Source organism: Mirounga angustirostris, unplaced genomic scaffold, assembly GCF_029215605.1.
Source record: "Mirounga angustirostris isolate CCGP_5_RB_7025 unplaced genomic scaffold, mMirAng1.0.hap1 SCAF_10, whole genome shotgun sequence".
NCBI lineage: Eukaryota > Metazoa > Chordata > Mammalia > Carnivora > Phocidae > Mirounga > Mirounga angustirostris.
The window spans coordinates 20,838,127-20,856,036 of record NW_026991718.1 but is presented as its reverse complement, the minus strand read 5'-3'; the positions used below and the strand labels follow the sequence as shown (position 1 = coordinate 20,856,036).

General features: G+C 60.3%; 1 protein-coding gene across 3 annotated transcripts in view; it reads left to right on the top strand.

Moving 5' to 3' along the window:
* Positions 1-17,910, top strand: part of OTOF (otoferlin) — a 93,213-nt gene that overhangs the window by 72,461 nt on the left and 2,842 nt on the right. For 2 of the 3 annotated variants that reach the window (XM_045883721.2, XM_045883720.2), the window contains 29 exons: positions 72-295; positions 759-867; positions 1,395-1,575; positions 1,694-1,814; positions 2,411-2,511; positions 2,633-2,723; positions 2,872-2,988; positions 3,314-3,466; positions 3,804-3,993; positions 4,103-4,227; positions 4,606-4,740; positions 5,439-5,600; positions 5,797-5,916; positions 6,395-6,556; positions 6,676-6,838; positions 7,414-7,484; positions 8,959-8,988; positions 9,410-9,541; positions 11,302-11,359; positions 12,166-12,302; positions 12,417-12,551; positions 12,897-13,034; positions 13,573-13,700; positions 13,820-13,990; positions 14,577-14,737; positions 15,490-15,632; positions 16,019-16,107; positions 17,429-17,527; positions 17,651-17,892. In XM_045883721.2, the coding sequence (XP_045739677.2) occupies positions 72-295; positions 759-867; positions 1,395-1,575; positions 1,694-1,814; positions 2,411-2,511; positions 2,633-2,723; positions 2,872-2,988; positions 3,314-3,466; positions 3,804-3,993; positions 4,103-4,227; positions 4,606-4,740; positions 5,439-5,600; positions 5,797-5,916; positions 6,395-6,556; positions 6,676-6,838; positions 7,414-7,484; positions 8,959-8,988; positions 9,410-9,541; positions 11,302-11,359; positions 12,166-12,302; positions 12,417-12,551; positions 12,897-13,034; positions 13,573-13,700; positions 13,820-13,990; positions 14,577-14,737; positions 15,490-15,632; positions 16,019-16,107; positions 17,429-17,527; positions 17,651-17,892 (3,888 nt within the window). Of the gene's footprint in view, positions 1-71; positions 296-758; positions 868-1,394; positions 1,576-1,693; positions 1,815-2,410; positions 2,512-2,632; positions 2,724-2,871; positions 2,989-3,313; positions 3,467-3,803; positions 3,994-4,102; positions 4,228-4,605; positions 4,741-5,438; positions 5,601-5,796; positions 5,917-6,394; positions 6,557-6,675; positions 6,839-7,353; positions 7,485-8,958; positions 8,989-9,409; positions 9,542-11,301; positions 11,360-12,165; positions 12,303-12,416; positions 12,552-12,896; positions 13,035-13,572; positions 13,701-13,819; positions 13,991-14,576; positions 14,738-15,489; positions 15,633-16,018; positions 16,108-17,428; positions 17,528-17,650; positions 17,893-17,910 lie in introns of all 3 variants that reach the window. The other variant, XM_045883719.2, reaches the window with a different exon arrangement.

The window sequence follows — 17,910 nt, the reverse complement described above, 5'->3', positions numbered from 1 at the left end:
GCAGGCCCGAGCCCCCAAAAGAGTTTCCACAACCCCCATGAGCCCCTCGTGCCTGTCCCCGTGGCCCACAGGCTTCCTGCCCACACTGGGCCCGGCCTGGGTGAACATGTACGGTTCCACACGCAACTACACCCTGCTGGACGAGCACCAGGACCTGAATGAGGGCCTGGGTGAGGGCGTGTCGTTCCGCGCCCGCCTCATGCTGGGCCTGGCTGTGGAGATCCTGGACACCTCCAACCCCGAGCTCACCAGCTCCACGGAGGTGCAGGTGGAGCAGGCCACGCCCGTCTCGGAGGTGAGGACCCAGGGGGCTGGGCTGTCCTCCAGAGCCCCCAGCTCAGCGCCCTTCCCACCATGGCAGCCTAGGCCTGGGCTCTCCCGGTTGCTGCCCTGTCTGCCTCAGAGGGCAAGACCCCATGATGAGGCCTCCTTCCCCAGGAAGCAGGGGCCCGCACTCTGCCCCTCGCGGGGACCTCTGTCCCCTCCCACTGCCTATGCCTGCACTCTGACTGCAGGTCCCAAGATGGAGCCTCCTCTCTGCCTTGTTCCTGGCCATGGTTGTCCCTTTCAGGGATATCCAGGCTGGAGGGCAAAAGGATTTAGGCCTTCAGGGTCTGGGCTGCTTGGCTGCACAGAGGGGTGGGATGTCCGCCCCCAGTGGCCCAAAGGGCCTCTCTGTAAGACCGTGGTAGGGGGCCTGGCCCTAGGCCCAACATCCCTGCTCAGGTTTAAGGATGGTTTGAACCACTTCCACACAGAGCTGCACAGGGAAAATGGAAGAATTCTTTTTATTTGGAGCTTTCCTAGAAGCCTCAATGATCGACCGGAAAAATGGAGACAAGCCCATCACCTTTGAGGTCACCATAGGTGAGTGCTGGGCTCACAGTGGGGTCTTCAGGCCTGGGGGCTGCTGGGTGGTAATGGCTAGGCCCCGCACCACAGGCCTAGAAGGAGGGAAACCTTGACCACTTTCCTTCGCGTGTCCTCAAGCACCCACATAGCACAGTGTTCACACGAGCGTGCACACCCGCCCACAGCAGTTCCTTAGTGCACACACCTACAGGGCTGAGCCGTGTTTGGCATATGGGGAAGAAAGAAGGCTTCCCTGCAGAAGGGAAAGGGGAGAGAGTAGGGATCCAGGCCATGTCCTAGGCTGGACCTTGAGCTCAGTGGTCATCAGGGCTCCTAGCGAGGTCTTTGCACGGGGTAGAGGCCATGGGCACCTTCCTCTGGCTAGTGTTCTGTTGTGTCCGAGCTGGTACAGACTCCAGGCACCTTCCCCACTCCTTGCCCCCTTTCTTCCTTCCCATAAACCCAAAGCAGCACCCGGATAAGAGGGCAGGAGCCTGGGGGGAAAGGATTCTAGGCCCTTGCGTGCCCCCTTCTGCCTCCAGGTAACTATGGGAACGAAGTTGATGGCCTGTTTCGGCCCCAGAGGCCTCGGCCTCGGAAGGAGCCTGGGGATGAGGAAGAAGTTGATCTGATCCAAAACTCAAGTGACGACGAAGCTGATGAGGGTGGGGACCTGGCCTCAGTGTCCTCCACCCCACCCATGCGGCCCCAGATCACCGACAGGTGAGCCAGGTGGATGGAGGGTCCTGAGAGGCCTTGCCTGCTGCCTCCCATCCTCTCATGGCCTGGCCTCCCACCTGCCCGCGCCCCAGTCCTCAACTTTCCACCTCCTCCCCCGCAGGAACTACTTTCATCTGCCCTACCTGGATTGCAAGCCCTGCGTCTACATCAAGAGCTGGTGGCCGGACCAGCGCCGTCGCCTCTACAATGCCAACATTATGGACCACATCGCCGACAAGCTGGTCAGGGCCAGGCGGGGGTGGGAGGGAGGAGGGGAAGGCAGGGGGTGGGGCGTGCTTCGGAAGGCCTCGCCTAGCTTAGAAGCCTCCCCTGCAACACTAGGCAGTCTGCCCAGCAGCTTGCCATGGGGGGATAGGGGGCAAGGGTGAGGACTGCTGGAATAGCCCCAGCATGACCTCTGGTCCTATCCCTGCTCCCATGTCCCAGGAGTGGGTGGGGGGCCCGAGGACTACCTGGATTGGAGTCTGGGAGCCCTAGCCCATCCCGTCCTGGTGTTCCCTGGAGGAGGCTGGCCAACCCCTCTGTCTCCGGCCGGCACTGCACCCCCACCCCCCATCTAGCCTGACTTCTGCCCAGCCCCAGCGAGTCCACTGGGACCACAGGCCCACAGCCCAGAGGTGGCTTCTTCCTTCTGGAAGAGACAGAACCTGGGGAATTGGTTTCTGTATGGTGGTGGGACCTGGGGTGGGGGGCATGGTGCTAGTGAGGGGTCCCAGGTCGCTAGCCCTTCCTTCCCCTGATGAATGGGGGGAGACAGCTGGGGAGGTTGAGGTTGGGGGGCTATGGCTCAGCATGCACCCTCACTCCTGGTCCACAGGAAGAAGGCCTGAACGACGTGCAGGAGATGATCAAGACAGAGAAGTCCTACCCCGAGCGTCGCCTGCGGGGCGTCCTGGAGGAGTTCAGCTGTGGCTGCTAGTGAGAGGAAAGGGTGGGGGGGCGAGGGGCTGAAGTGGAGGGCTGGGCAGGGAAGGAGGTGTCTACAGGCCTGCTGCTGGCTGGTGGGCTCCTCTGAGCGCTGCTTCCCCGGGTCCCCCAGCCGCTTCCTGTCCCTCGCTGACAAGGACCAGGGCCACGCATCCCGCACCAGGCTGGACCGGGAGCGCCTCAAGTCCTGCATGCGGGAGCTGGTGAGGACACGCTGGACCACATGGGGGATCAGGGGAGGGTGCCCGAGGTGGGGGGACATTGGCCTCTGAGGTCACAGCCGCCAGGCCAGCCCCCTCAGTTGTGCGGTGTGGCCTGAGCCCCTCTCCCACACACCCTGCTCCCCTGCAGGAGAGCATGGGACAGCAGGCCAAGACCCTGCGGGCACAGGTGAAGAGACACACGGTGCGGGACAAGCTGAGGCTCTGCCAGAATTTCCTGCAGAAGCTGCGCTTCCTGGCAGACGAGGTGTGCCCCCTCATCAGCACGCAGAGAGGGGATGCCCAGCCCCCAAACCCAAGTGACTCGAGTGGGGAGGGGGTTGCCGCATAGGAAGGGACTGGACAGGACCACCTAGAGGCCCCTCCTGCTCTGACAGCCCCTGGGGGACCGAGGTGAACAAGCTCTTCCTCCTGTCGTGTGGGAGGTGAAGGAAGACCCAGCACCGGGGCCCTTCCCTCTGCAGGCCCAGGCCTGGCCCTCTGGCAGAGGCCCTGAGGGTCAGTCAGGCTCTGGGGGCCCTAGCCACGTGGCAGGACCCCTCCCTCAGCAGCCCCCACCCCGCTGACCCCAGCCCCAGCACAGCATCCCTGACGTCTTCATCTGGATGATGAGCAACAACAAGCGCATCGCTTACGCCCGGGTGCCCTCCAAGGACCTGCTCTTCTCCATCGTTGAGGAGGAGCTGGGCAAGGACTGCGCCAAGATCAAGACGCTCTTCCTCAAGGTGCCAAAAGGGGAATGAGACTTGGGGGGTGGGGCTGGGGGCTGGGGTTTGCACCTGGCTTCTTTCAAGGGATCAACCTCCCCACCTCTGAGTCTGGCAGGCCTGAGCTGACGGGGTGGAGCCCTCAAGTAGCAGGTGCTTGGAGAAGAGCTGGAGAGAGAATGGGGAGGGGGAAGGGGGCCAGATGGCACGGCCCTGCCCATCCCCCTCCGCGCTCTTCCCACCCCCACCCCCAGCCCAGGGGGATGGCTGTGGAGGGGCAGGGGCAGCTCCCACCGAGGCCCCCACCCCTTCCTCACCCCGTGGGCCCAGCAGCTGACTGCACCCCCACCCCCAGCTGCCAGGCAAGCGGGGCTTCGGCTCAGCAGGCTGGACGGTGCAGGCCAAGCTGGAGCTCTACCTGTGGCTGGGTCTCAGCAAGCAGCGCAAGGACTTCCTGAGCGGCCTGCCCTGTGGCTTCGAGGAGGTCAAGGCAGCCCAGGGCCTGGGCCTGCACTCCTTCCCACCCATCAGCCTGGTCTACACCAGTGAGTGAGGCCCCCTGGGCCAGGCTGGGCTGGGCTGGCAGCCCTCACTCCGGGAGGGCAGTGGGAGGGGCCGCCTGTACCCGGAGCCTCAGCCTGCTCTCCCCTGCAGAGAAGCAGGCCTTCCAGCTCCGAGCCCACATGTACCAGGCTCGCAGCCTCTTTGCTGCCGACAGCAGCGGCCTCTCGGACCCCTTCGCCCGTGTCTTCTTCATCAACCAGAGTCAGTGCACAGAGGTGAGGGCCCACGGGAGGAGGGAGGAGTCCTGGGAAGCCCCTGAGCGTGCGGGACCCAGAAAACAGATCGGCCAGCACCCCAGATCCTTAGAGGACAGCCTTGCAGATATCTGCAGGCCCGGGCCACTCTGGTAAAGGCTTTAATTGTGGTTACATTTGACACAGAAGAAAGGAAAGACGTGGGGGTGGGGGACCTGGGAGCCAACTTCACGGTCACCTTCATTTTAAGCTTTCGGGAAGAGTCAGGGAACATGACACTCCTGTCCTCGGAGTCTCTGGAAGCTGCAGTAACCTGGGGTGACTACTGCTCATGTATCTGCCCACACACCACCACTTATTACCCATCTACCCACCCCCCCGCCCCGCCCCATGCTGCAGGTACTGAATGAGACTCTGTGCCCCACCTGGGACCAGATGCTGGTGTTCGACAACCTGGAGCTATATGGTGAAGCCCATGAGTTGCGGGATGATCCCCCCATCATTGTCATCGAGATCTACGACCAGGACACCATGGTATGGGTGGGCTCAGGCACCAGGGAGCTCCGCCTTCATCCCTGCACTCCACACCTCACCTGGCCAGCCCCAGAGCTCCTCAGCCAAAGTGCCTGCTGGGAAGCTGGGAGCGGGGGCTGCTGACCAGCCCCTCCAGCAGACCCAGGTGTCTCCTGTCCTGTCACTGCAGCCTGACCCCTTCCTGATGCCGTGGGCCTCTGGGATCTCAGGAAGGAGCAGGGTGTCCCCTGCTCCTGCCACAGACAGACCCAGCTCAGGCCCAGAGTCATCATGCCAGCAAGTCCTGCTGTTATCAGCCTTCCCAAACTCCTGGGTCTCCCAACCCCTGCCCACACTGCCGCAGTCAGAAACAGCCTCACAGTTCTCCATGGGAACTCTGGGGTAAAGAAGGAAAGGATGAAGGGGACCCCTCCAGAGCTGGGGAGCCACCCCTCCAGCTACCGGGATACCCTGAGAGCTCTGGACTAGAGACAGGAAGATCTCACTGCTAGTCCTGAGTCCTGCATCTGCCTTTCGCTGCCAGCATGGCCCTGAGCAAGTCTGCCGTGGGTCCCAAGACTTGGTTTTCCCCATCTGTAAAATGGGGTGATCACACCCACCCCTTAGCTCCTGGGGCTATGGTGAGGACTGATCCCAGGTGTGAACATGCACAGTAAACTCAAGTGCTGGGAGGCCACCTTGGTTATTTGTCATATCAGGGAAAAGCCGACTTCATGGGCCGGACCTTCGCCAAGCCCCTGGTGAAAATGGCCAATGAGGCGTACTGCTCGCCCCGCTTCCCACCGCAGCTCGAGTACTACCAGATCTACCGCGGCAATGCCACGGCCGGCGACCTGCTGGCTGCCTTCGAGCTGCTGCAGGTGGAGCCACAGGGCCAGGCCCGGGGGGCCGGGGGCCGGGGGCTGCTCTCCTCCCCATCCTGCTGGGAGGCCAATTTGACTGAAGCTGGGGCGTGGGTCTCAGAGCCTGGGGCGTTGGCCTTCCCTGTCTCCCCATAGCACCTGACAAATAACTTATGGGGAAGGAGAGCGTGACACTATGACTCCCATTCCCCAGATTGGGCCAGCGGGGAAGGCGGACCTGCCACCCATCAACGGCCCCATGGACATGGACCGAGGTCCCATCATGCCTGTGCCCGTGGGCATCCGGCCCGTGCTCAGCAAATACCGAATCGAGGTACATGAGGGCTCCGTCAGGGTCCTCCAGGCCCTGCCCTGGACAGGCCCTGCCATCTTCTGGCTTCCTTGCCCCTTCACTGTCTTCTCATCAAGGCTCACATGCGCACATTACACTGTGGGCATCAAGGGGTCTTTGGCAACCTCAGACCACTCCTCATTTTTCAGACAAGGAGACTGAGGGCCTTGGAAGGGAACGGACTTGTCCAAAATCACACCCAGAGCCAGTGGCAGAGCCAGGCGCCTGCCGGTCTGCACTGAGTCACAATGTGTCATTCCAGGACCTTCCCCGGCCCTCCCATCTGTGCCCCCACATCCACTCACACCCTGGAGCTGCGTGCAAGGACACTGGCCTCTCATCAGCTCTCCTGGCCCTGCCCCCCTGACTTGCTGCCCACCCCCACCAAGCTCCTCCTCAGGTGGCCCAGCCCACCCTCCATGGGCCCCACTGACTACGGGGCTCCCCTCTCTCCACCCAGGTGCTATTCTGGGGCCTGCGAGACCTGAAGCGGGTGAACCTGGCCCAGGTGGACCGGCCACGGGTAGACATCGAGTGTGCAGGGAAGGGGGTGCAGTCGTCCCTGATCCACAATTACAAGAAGAACCCCAACTTCAACACCCTCGTCAAGTGGTTTGAAGTGGTGGGTGCAGGCCCTGGGCATAGCCAGGCAGAGTGGGGTGTGGCCGGTGTGGCTGGGGGTGGCCCCACTGTGTCCCCCCTTGAGCCCAGGTTGCCCTTGCTCAACCCCGGCCCCCCCAGGACCTCCCAGAGAATGAGCTGTTGCACCCGCCCCTGAACATCCGAGTGGTGGACTGCCGGGCCTTCGGCCGCTACACCCTGGTGGGCTCCCATGCCGTCAGCTCTCTGCGGCGCTTCATCTACAGGCCCCCAGACCGCTCGGCCCCCAGCTGGAACACCACGGGTACGGCCACTCCCCGAAGCCCAGGCCTGGCTCCACTCGGCCCATGGGAGGAGCTCCTGCCCACAGTCCAGGCCACAGAGCCGCCAGCTGGCTACGCACGGGCATCCCCGAGTAGGCATGGGGGAGGCCAGGAGAGGCCCCTTCCTGGGGGACAAGCTACCTCTGGCTGCCCATCACTCTAGAGCCAGAAAGGGCCAGAGCCGGACATGCTCTTCGAGAGCCTGAGGGCAGGTAGCTTCCTCTGCTGGTTCACGCATGAGACCCAGGCCTCCCTTCCAGCCTCCCTCCCAGCCCAGCCTCCACTGTTTCACTCCACGGCAGCTCAGCCTTCCCTCTGGCTCACGTTCTCCCCCTCCTTAGGCCTGTCTTTTCTCTCTCAACTGCCCTGTCCCTCCTTCTTGCCTCAGAAAGCTCCAGAATCAGCTTTAGGCCTCTGGTCCTTCCAACCACCTCTGACTCTCCCTGTCATTCCTGTTCCTCCCTGTCTGCCTGCCTGTCTGTCCATCTCTGTCCAGTCAGCCTCCTCCGGGATGGCCGTGTGCTGTGCAACGGGGGCCTCTCCTCTCACCCCCCAGGGGAGGTCGTGGTGAACATGGAGCCGGAGGTGCCCGTCAAGAAGCTGGAGACCATGGTGAAGCTGGACGCGGTAAGGCACGCACCCAGGCTCAGTCCCACGCCAGCTGGGCCTGGGTGACACTTCTCAGGAGCAGGGCCGCCTCCTTTGGCCCACAGCCCTGGGCCCCCCAACACATGGCACGTCATGGTGGAGAGCTAACCCTGGCTACGTGTGCAAGCAGCCCATCCTTGCTCTGTCCTGGAAAGCAAGACTGTCCACTCTGCGTGGGCCTCAGTGAGCACATGAATGTGCACACGTGCATGAGTGGGGGGTGTGCGTGGATGAGCGACAGAGAGAGCAGTAACCATCTGAGGGAATAGCCTGTGATTGTTTTTACTCCAACAAACAACACCTTATGTTCATGCAGTAGATTCCTTGCATGAACACCAGTGTTATTTCCAGAGGCTCCCTGGTTTTCCATCCTGGCCATTCACAAACCAATCTCCCTAGGCCTGGGCTGGGGAAGGATTTTCAGGTGGAAGCTCCTTTATTCCTCTTGGTTTGGGACACTAGGGCCATTTACCTGCCAGAGGGAACCCTGTCATCTGGGATTTAGATGCAGAGATGGTGTCTGCAGGGGAGAGTGGGAAGGAGACCCCAGGGGCCAGATGTGGGCTTCCTCCCTACCACATTCTCTCCACCCCATTCCTGACCTCAAGTCCTTCACACAGCCTGGGGCACCTCCTAGCTTCTGAGGTCTGGGTTTGGTCTGAATGACCTTGCCTGGGCCCACAGTCCTTGACCCCAGAGGGTCCCCAGCAGCTGGCTGAGTTATCAGTGGGCATGGTTCTCAAGGGAGGGGAGCACTACCAGGAAAGCTCACTGTTCCAGGGCTGTGCCGCCTCAGCTCCCACCCTCCTGAACCTCTCCCTGAGGGCTCCTCCTGGGGCCAGGAGAGAGCCCCCTAATTTCAGACCATCAATGAAAAAGAGCTTCCCCATCATCACCCAGACCCTGGGCTCTGGTGGGTGTTTTCACAACTATGCAGTTGTATGTGCATCCACTACATTTTGAGGTTCTTGCCCTGGTAAGTGGGCGGGGGGGGAGGCGGAGTAGAGTTGGATTTGACCCTGTCTAGCCAACATTACCGAACTCCTGCTGCATATGGGTCAGCCTCCCTGTCCAAGCCCGAATGCCCACTGAAGACATCTGGGAAGTTACAACTATGCAGGTGCCCCGCTCCCACCTTGGGACTCAGTGGAGACCTGGCACTGATAGTTTGTAAAAGCCCCCCTGTGAGTCTAGCACACAGCCAGGGTGGAGGACCACCACCCTCGAAGGTCTGAGGAGAAACATCGGCAAAGCAGACCTTTCTCAGGCTCATCAGGCAGTAGGCTCTTGTCAGGGCTAAGCCCGCAGAGCACAGGGGCTCACACAGAGAACGTCCCTGCATGAGCCCCCTCTCAGCTCTCACCCTCCTCCTCTCTCCTGGCTGGGCGCCTGCCTGCCACTTCAGACCCCTGGTGGCTAATTCTGTCCCCATCTCCTTGGTTCCCCTCTGCAGTCTTCTGATGCCGTCATCAAGGTGGATGTGGTGAGTGTGGGGCCATCTGGGGGCTTTGGGGAGAGAGAACCCTACAATGGCATAGGGTATCAGGCCAAGGGGCCCTGCATCAGGGACTGAGCCACTCCCCAGGCCCCGGATGCTTGGGACCAGCACACTCCTCCAAAGAGGCAGAGGGAGAGATGTACTCAGGCAGCCAAGCCCCCGAGTGCCAGGGGCGCCTTGGCCAGCGGCTCGAATTGGCAAGTCATGACCCTCTCTGGGCTGTGGTATCCTCCTCCACAAAACAAGGCCCCGCCCCTTTGACATTGGTCACCCCCGGGAGCCTCATGGAGTCTAGGGCTTCCTAGAAGTAAATAGAAGGGATGGGGGACCCTTGGATGGTCCAGGGTCAGAGAATGGCCAGGGAGCAGGGCTGTAGGCAGGATTCTGGACCTGGCCAACCCTCCAGGCTGATGAGGAGAAGGAGAAGAAGAAAAAGAAGAAAAAGGGCAGCTCAGAAGAGCCAGAGGAAGATGAGCCAGATGAGAGCATGCTGGACTGGTGGTCCAAGTACTTTGCTTCCATTGATACCATGAAGGAGGTAAGGCCTCAGGCCTGGGCTGGGTTGCCAAGGAGGAATAGGGCTAGGGGAGTTGACCCCAACCCCACATCAGCCCCTCCTATCCAGCTTCTTTCCCATTCCCCACCAGAGCTCGTTCCCCACTGCATTAACATGAGCTTAGAACGGATTTGTCTCACATCCTTGAAGTTCTACTCAGGACCCACTTTTTCCAAGATGGCGGTCCAGTCTACCTTCCCTGGCTAGGTTTTCTCTTGTCACTCTTTTATACCACAAACATCTCCTCAGTGTATATGAGTCAGACACCATCCTAGGTACTGTGGGAGGCCCAAAGGGAGCAATGATTTCTTGGTAGGACTTGCACCTCTTCATACTGCTTTGCTCTACACATCTCTGCCATTGTGGCCGTGGAATGTTCTTCCCCTACTGTGTGCCCACAGCTTCTGCCTGCTGAGGCTGATCGCACGTTCCAGAAAGTGCATTTTTCCTCTTCCTCGTTTGTCTCTCTCCACCCTGCCTACCCAGCTCAGGGCACTCCCTGACTTACCAGCTGACCAGAAGGGACGTATGCCTGTGGTGTGTTTCCTCGGTAGGACCGGAGCTAATCCAGCCACCTTTCTCCTCCCCAGACCCTTTCTGTGACCCAGGCTGTGGGTGATGTTTACCGTCCACATTAGTTTAGCCGGCTAAGCTGCTGTGGCAAGTTAGATGGGTGTGAAGAAGACAGATGCTTCTTTCTTTCTCACATAATGTCTCAGAGTGGCGTTAGGCTGGTACGGGGACATCATGGTGGCAGATACTATGACCCTGCCGCTTGTTGCTGGCGTCTGTGTGGTTGGAGATGGCGCACCCTCAGCTCCTAATACCAGAGCACAGGAAGGGGTAAAGAGAAGAAGTGAAGCACACTCTTTTCCTCCTGAGGGCCCAACCCAGAACCTGCACATACCGTTTCCACTCATGTTGGCCAGCATCTAGTCCCTCAGCCACACCTAGCTACAAGGGAGCCTGGGAAATGTAATCTCGGGCTACAGTGCCTGTGTGTCCAGAAAAACTTCTAAAGAGCAGGAGGGCAGAGAATCGCCTAGTCGTACCTTTTCCCAGCTGGATTCAAGCTGGCCAGGCTGGAGCTCCAAGGGGCGGCCTGTTGTCTCCTGGTCTCTACTCCTATAATTTGCACAGGCTGCCACCAGGTAGCGCCCTGGCTAAAACCCCGTGATTTCGTTTCCAGCAGGTGGGATGGACTTTGGGGAAAGAAAACACTGATTCAGTTACTTTTCCACATTAAGAAAAGAATAATACCACTAAGAATCAACATTAAAGTGCATTTTACTTTTAAATGATACACAATTTAAAGAACCATAAATTCCTGACTGCAGTTAGTCATACTGTACACATCATAAACTTCTTTTAACCCACTTACACAGAGCACATGATGAGTTTGAACCCCAGTAGGAAAGTGTTCCTGTCTCTTTTTTTAAAAAGATTTTATTTATTTGTTTGAGAGAGAGACAGCATGAGCCAGGGGGAGGGGCAGAGGGAGAGGGAGAAGCAAGTTCCCCGCTGAGCAGGGAGCCAGACACAGGGCTTGATCCCAGGACCCCGAGACTCAGTCCCAGAACCCCGAGATCATGACCTGAGCCGAAGGCAGACGCTTAACCAACAGAGCCACACAGATGCCCAAAAAGAATTTCTAAGTATTTAAGACTGGTCTGAGACCACAGTATGGGGTCAAAAGCCTCCCCAAGAAGCCCACCTTCCCTCCTCTTCACCTCTTTTGTCAGCAACTTCGACAGCAAGAGGCCTCAGGCATTGACTTGGAGGAGGTGGACAACACTGAGGGTGAGCCTGGGACCTGCCAGAGTGGGGGGGTCCCCGCCTATCACCAGCCATCTCTGGGCACCAGGGGCAGGCTTAGGCCCTCATCTGGAGTGGCTTGTGCTCGGACCAGTTCAGCAGCCATAGTGAGGAACAGACATTTAGAGCCACAGAACATCAGAGCTGGAAGGGAGCCCAGAGCTCCAGCATTTTCCTGACCTTTTCCATGGAACCCTGTTAATGGCTATTCCAGGGGGAAAAGAGGATTCTTTGGTCAAATGCATTAAACAGGTCTTTTGGCACAGGACTTCCCAGTGCCTTTAATATGCAAATGCTAATATAAGTCTCTAAATGGAAGATACGGTATAAAATATCTCACCAGCTTATCTAACCACAATGTATCCTTTCTTCTAAAACATTCCAAGAACATCTACAGCTGGTGTTCCACTGACTGTAGTTTGGGAAATGCTGATAGAGAACAGCCCTCTGAATTGACAGACATTGAGGCCAGAGAGGAGAGTGAGCTGGCCCAGGGCTGTGCAGCTCAGGCCTCCTGAGTCAAGACCCAGGCTCCTTCCCTGCTCTCCGGGGCCAGAGGGCGTGACAGCAGTCTGTACGCGGTCCCAGGGTGGCTTTCTGGGTGCCCTGCACCCGTGTGAGGCAGGCGTGCCAGGAAGTATTGTCTGTGGTTTACAGATGAGTACACAGAGCCCTGAGAAGTCAAATTAGCAAAATAAGTTAGCAGTGGATCTGGGTCTCCAACCCAGAACTTCCTGCTCCATCGTTTCTGCCCCAAACTGACCAGGACCTCCTTTTCTGGTTCTGGCCAGGCCTGAAGGGGCCAATGAAGGGCAAGGAGAAGGCAAAGGCAGCAAAGGAAGAGAAGAAAAAGAGAACCCAGAGCCCCGGCCCTGGGCAGGGTTCTGAGGCCCCTGAGAAGAAGAAACCCAAGATTGATGAGCTTAAGGTGAGGGTCTGGGAGCAGACCCAGCAGGGGCCTGGGGTCCTGCTTGGGGCAGCAGGTGGCAGATGGGGTGAGACAGAGACCAGTGGTCATGCCTTGTCCTCTGGCCTGGCTCAGGTGTACCCCAAGGAACTGGAGTCCGAGTTCGACAACTTTGAGGACTGGCTGCATACTTTCAACCTGCTGCGGGGCAAGACAGGCGATGATGAGGATGGCTCCATGGAGGAGGAGCGCATCGTGGGCCGGTTCAAGGTCAGGCGAAGGACGTGCACCCAGGCCCTGAACCCTGAGCCACCGCCCTCCCCGGCCAGCGCTTATCCCCACCCCGAGCCCCAAGCCCAGGGCTGACAGTCAGGTGGAACTGTCAGCTACACTGATTGGTAAAATATGACAGTATTTCTATGCTGATAAAAAAAAAGAGCATCTACCCTGAGTGCCCCACCCTCAACATTGCCCTGGCCCCTCCCTCCAGAACCCCGGAGCTTCCCTCTGATCCAGCAACTAAAGGGTTAAGGCCCAGAGCAGCAGGGTGCAGACCCTCAGTGCAGTTTTGAATGCCTGTGGGAACTGCACCCTGACCCCCCTGCCTTGCCCCAGGGCTCCCTCTGTGTGTACAAAGTGCCACTCCCAGAAGACGTGTCCCGGGAAGCCGGCTACGACCCCACCTATGGCATGTTCCAGGGCATCCCCAGCAATGACCCCATCAATGTGCTGGTCCGAGTCTATGTGGTCAGGGTAAGACTCCCCTCAGATCCTCTCCCCATAGTCTCCCAGTCCCCCTGCCCAGGGGGAGCTAAAGCAGCTGCAAAGTGACAGCCCCCACTGGGAGACACCAGAAAGGTCATCTGGTCCAGTTCCCACCTTTTTCTTTTTTTTTTTTTTTTAAGATTTTATTTATTTATTTGAGAGAGAGAGCGCGCACGCGCACGTGCAGGGGGGAGGGGCAGAGGGAGAGGGAGAAGCAGACTCCCCGCAGAGCAGAGAGCCAGACACAGGGCTAGATCCAGGACCCCGGGATCATGACCTGCGCCAAGGGCAGACGCTTAACCAACTGAGCCACCCAGGCGCCCTTAGTTCCCACCTTTTATGGAGGAGGAAGCCAAGACCTGAGACAGGCAGTGACTTGCCCGGGGTCACACAGCAAGTCTCCTGTCTCTGGTCCAGCGCTCGCACCCTCTGCCATCATGGGACCATCAGGGAGGGGGGTGAGGGCACTGGAAGATGAGCAGGGTGTGTGGGGAGCCTGCTCAGGAGCACCCCTCCCCCATCCCAGGCCACGGACCTGCACCCCGCAGACATCAATGGCAAAGCCGACCCCTACATCGCCATCCGGCTGGGCAAGACAGACATCCGCGACAAGGAGAACTATATCTCGAAGCAGCTCAACCCTGTCTTTGGGAAGTAAGGCCTCCTGGTGTCCCGCATGCCCCCACTCCCGCCCCGCCCCGGCTTCCCCAGCCCCGCCCCCCTCCCACCCTACCCCACCCTGAGCTTCAGCCCTTCTAACCCCACCCCGCCAGGTCCTTTGACATCGAGGCCTCCTTCCCCATGGAATCCATGCTGACGGTGGCCGTGTATGACTGGGATCTGGTAGGCACCGACGACCTCATTGGGGAAACCAAGATCGACCTGGAGAATCGCTTCTACAGCAAGCACCGCGCCACCTGCGGCCTCGCCCAGGCCTACTCCCTGTGCGTGGGGCGGGGCGGGGCGGGGCGGGGCGGGCCTGCTGCGTCTTGACTCTGAGGTCAGGATCAGAGATTGGGATTTGGGAAGGGGGCTCTAGGACGGTTTCTGTCCCCGGCCAGGCCGCCTTCCCTGCAGGCTCTGGGCAAACCACAGATTCTAAGAGAGGAGAGAGCCAGGGGATTCCAGGACAGAGGAGGCTGGGCCAGGAGAGAAGCGGGGCTGGGAGGAGAGGCGGCACTGCTCTAGAGTCCACGGGGATCTGGCCAGCCTCTGCCACTGATAGGCTGCGTGACTCTCGTCACATCCCTACCCTCTCTGGCTTCGAAGTGCCAGAGGAGAGGGCACAGTTGGGGAATGGGTTGGGCTATGCTGGGGGAGGCTGAAAGCTCATGCTTGGACACGGGGCATGTGAGGCTGGAGCCTGGGGTCGGAGGGATCAGCCTCCAGCAGCCCTAGTGTCTCAGGTGGGGCCCACTTGCTGGCATGGGGGAGCAGCCAACTTAAGAGAACCGCCTGGAACCAGTTCCCACCTGGGGATAGGCCCAGCTGCACCTGAGCCCCACGAAGCCTGTGTGCCCCCTCCCACAGACATGGCTACAATATCTGGCGGGACCCCATGAAGCCCAGCCAGATTCTGACCCGCCTCTGCAAGGAGAGCAAGGTGGACGGCCCCCATTTTGGGCCCCCTGGGAGAGTGAAGGTGTCCAACCGTGTCTTCACTGGGCCCTCTGAGATGGAGGATGAGAATGGTAACAGGGCTCTGGACACAGCCACGGGGGGCGGGAGGGGGGAGCCAGAGGCCAAGAGGAACCCACACTTCCCTGTGGCAGGACCTCGAGGCCTAGACGGAGGTCTCCTTAGACCCTCTGCCCATCAGCCTAGAGTCCCATTCCTGTCTGCCCAGCCTCTGCCCTTCCGCCCCATCCTACATGGCACCTGCCCACTTGTCTTCTTGTTTGAGAGGGAGACTCTCAGAATTCCTGCAGGGTCGGAAGTTTCCCCCCATTCTGCAAATGAGGACACTGAGACCCAAAGTGTATCAGTGACTTGGCCAAAGTCACATGGCTCTTCAGAGGCAGAGTGAGGTGTGGGCCCAGATCTCTCTGACCCCAAGCCCTGGGCCCTCGCCACTCCCTTGCCCATGTGGCACTTCCCAGAGAATGGGGAGATGTGTGCTGAGGAACTCTTGCTGGCCGCCTTCAGGGCGCTGGGCCAGGAAGTGGATTCCTGCCCTCCCTGCCCTCACGGCCCAGCGGGATTCTCTGGTCAGGTTTCCCAGGCAGAGCAAACCCAGGAACACAGGTCTCGCTGGGCCCCATGGGGCAGCTGAGAACTTGGGCAAGGCAGTTCTCCCCCTGTGCCTCAGTTTCCCCAACAGTAAAAAGGAGATAGGATGGACAGGTGATGGCGCCAGGGCCTCTTTGGGCCCCTGAGTCTAGCCCAGCACAGGTTTCCTGTTCTGCTGAGGCCGTATGTGCCACTGACCCACTGGCACCCACAGGTCAGAGGAAGCCGACAGAAGAGCACGTAGCGCTGTGTGCCCTGAGGCACTGGGAGGACATCCCCCGCGTGGGCTGCCGCTTGGTGCCCGAACATGTGGAGACTCGGCCGCTGCTCAACCCTGACAAGCCAGGCATCGAGCAGGTGACGCTCGCAGGCCGAGATCTGAGGTTCTTTGGTACCTGGGATCGGGGAGTCCCAACCTGAGTCCATAAAAATGGATCCTCACTGTTCACCACATTCCCCAAAGCCTGACAGGCGCTTCCCCACCGTGGCCCCTCACAGCGACACCAGTGGCCCGTGTCTTCGCTTTGAGCGAGTCACATTGGCTCAGGGGCAGCCCTGGGCTGTCTCCCCTGGAAGCTGTGACTGGCTATTGGTGATGGCGTAGGAATTCTGGCACCCAAGGATGAAACTGGGGAACTGGGTCCCGAGGGAACAAAGGTTGGGGGAGTGGGTGGAGAAGAGAGCTGGCCTTCCCGGGCAAGGGGGAGTCCGTGGGGAGACCTGCCACGCCCCCTCCTCCGCAGGGCCGCCTGGAGCTGTGGGTGGACATGTTCCCCATGGACATGCCGGCCCCCGGGACGCCTCTGGACATCTCCCCCCGGAAGCCCAAGAAGTGAGCCCCACCCCTCCACGGTCTGCCTTCCTGTCGGGGCCCCAGGCTCGGATCACCCACACCTTAGCGGGGCTTCCCCTGTGGCCTGGTCGGGGGATCGGAGCAACCCTTGGAGCCGGCGGTGGGGCCGGCCCGGGTTGGAGGGGGTCCCCTTGGCCGAGGCAGAGCCACACCCCTGGGTGCGGTCGGTGAGGCCGGGAGCCGATGCGCCCTCGCTAGCGCCCTCCTGTGGACGGTCATCCCCACAGCGGCCACTACCCCTGAGCCTGCTCTGCGTTGTCCCCACTCCAGGCTGAGAGCCCTGCCGCGGAGATATGCAGGAGTGAGGCGCAAGGGTGGTAGCCGCCCGGGCCCGAGCCGCAGGCCTCTCCCACTTGACCCTGGCCAGGTCACGTTGCCTCCCTGGTCCTCAGTTTTGCCATCTGTAAAATGGCAGGACGGAGTTGCTGCCAGTTCTGACCTCCTCAGGGCCTGGAACCAAGGCCAACTGCCTGGGTGGGGAAGCAGCACAGACCCCGCACACTCAGAGGGGCCCCACGCTTATTTCAAGATGGCAATATTTAAATTCTTAATTTTTTCACAAGGGGTCCCGCATTTCCATTTTGCGCTGAGTCCTGCCGATTCTAGAGCAGATTCTGCCTGGAATAGCCTCCAGGCCCGAGGTCATGAGTGTGCTGTCCCAGGGCCGGCCACTAGGGGACGCCTCACCCCATTGTGTCCCCCGGGACTGGTAGTCAGGGTGTAACGCCCTAACTCCAGGGAGAGCAGTGCTCCAGGCGACGTGGAGGGGGTGACTCAACCTTCCTCCTAATGGTTGAAATGTAACCACCGATTTGCAATGACAATTACACTTCAAAGGGGAAAATCCTCTTCAGGGACAAGGGCACAAAGGAAACCCGATTCCGCGGGTGTCTCCTGCCAGCTGCTGGGCTTAAATGTGCACTTGCGTTAGAGCGGGAGGGTCTTCTGGCCTCTGGAGACCGGCATCGGGCTCAGCAGCCCCCAGCAGCAGCCCTGGGTCAGCCTCCCTGTCCAGGAGTGTGCTCTGGGTCCTGGCATGCCGGCCAGTCGGGCTTCCCCTAGGGCTCTCCTCACAGCAGCTGTGCTGGCCCGTGACCCTCCCTCCCTCACCCAGGGCCCCAACATCCCCCTGTCCCCTCAGCTCCCCGTCCTCGCCCCCTTCCCTGAATCAGCTCTCTCCACCCCAGCCTGGCTCACCCCGAGTCCCCAGGACTCCCCTCGGTTACCTGCCCCATCTGCACCCCAAGACCCTGGGGCAGCCCCCACCCCCAGACTGCGAGGCAGCCTCTCCCCTGCCCAGGTACGAGCTCCGCGTCATCGTGTGGAACACGGACGAGGTGGTCCTGGAGGACGATGACTTCTTCACTGGGGAGAAGTCCAGCGACATTTTTGTGCGGGGGTGGGTGAGAGGGCACCGGGCTGGGGCAGGGAGGGGGTGAGCCCACCTTCCTGGGAGGCAGGCGAGGAGGGAGGGGGCTCCCTGCGGGTGGCCCCCCGTTCTGGAGCCGATGGCACCTGGCAGGTGGCTGAAGGGCCAGCAGGAGGACAAGCAGGACACGGATGTCCACTATCACTCCCTCACCGGCGAGGGCAACTTCAACTGGCGCTACCTGTTCCCCTTCGACTACCTGGCCGCTGAGGAAAAGATTGTCATTTCCAAGAAGGAGTCCATGTTCTCCTGGGACGAGACGGAGTACAAGATCCCCGCGCGGCTCACCCTGCAGATCTGGGACGCCGACCACTTCTCCGCAGACGACTTCCTGGGTGCAGGGCTGGGGAAGG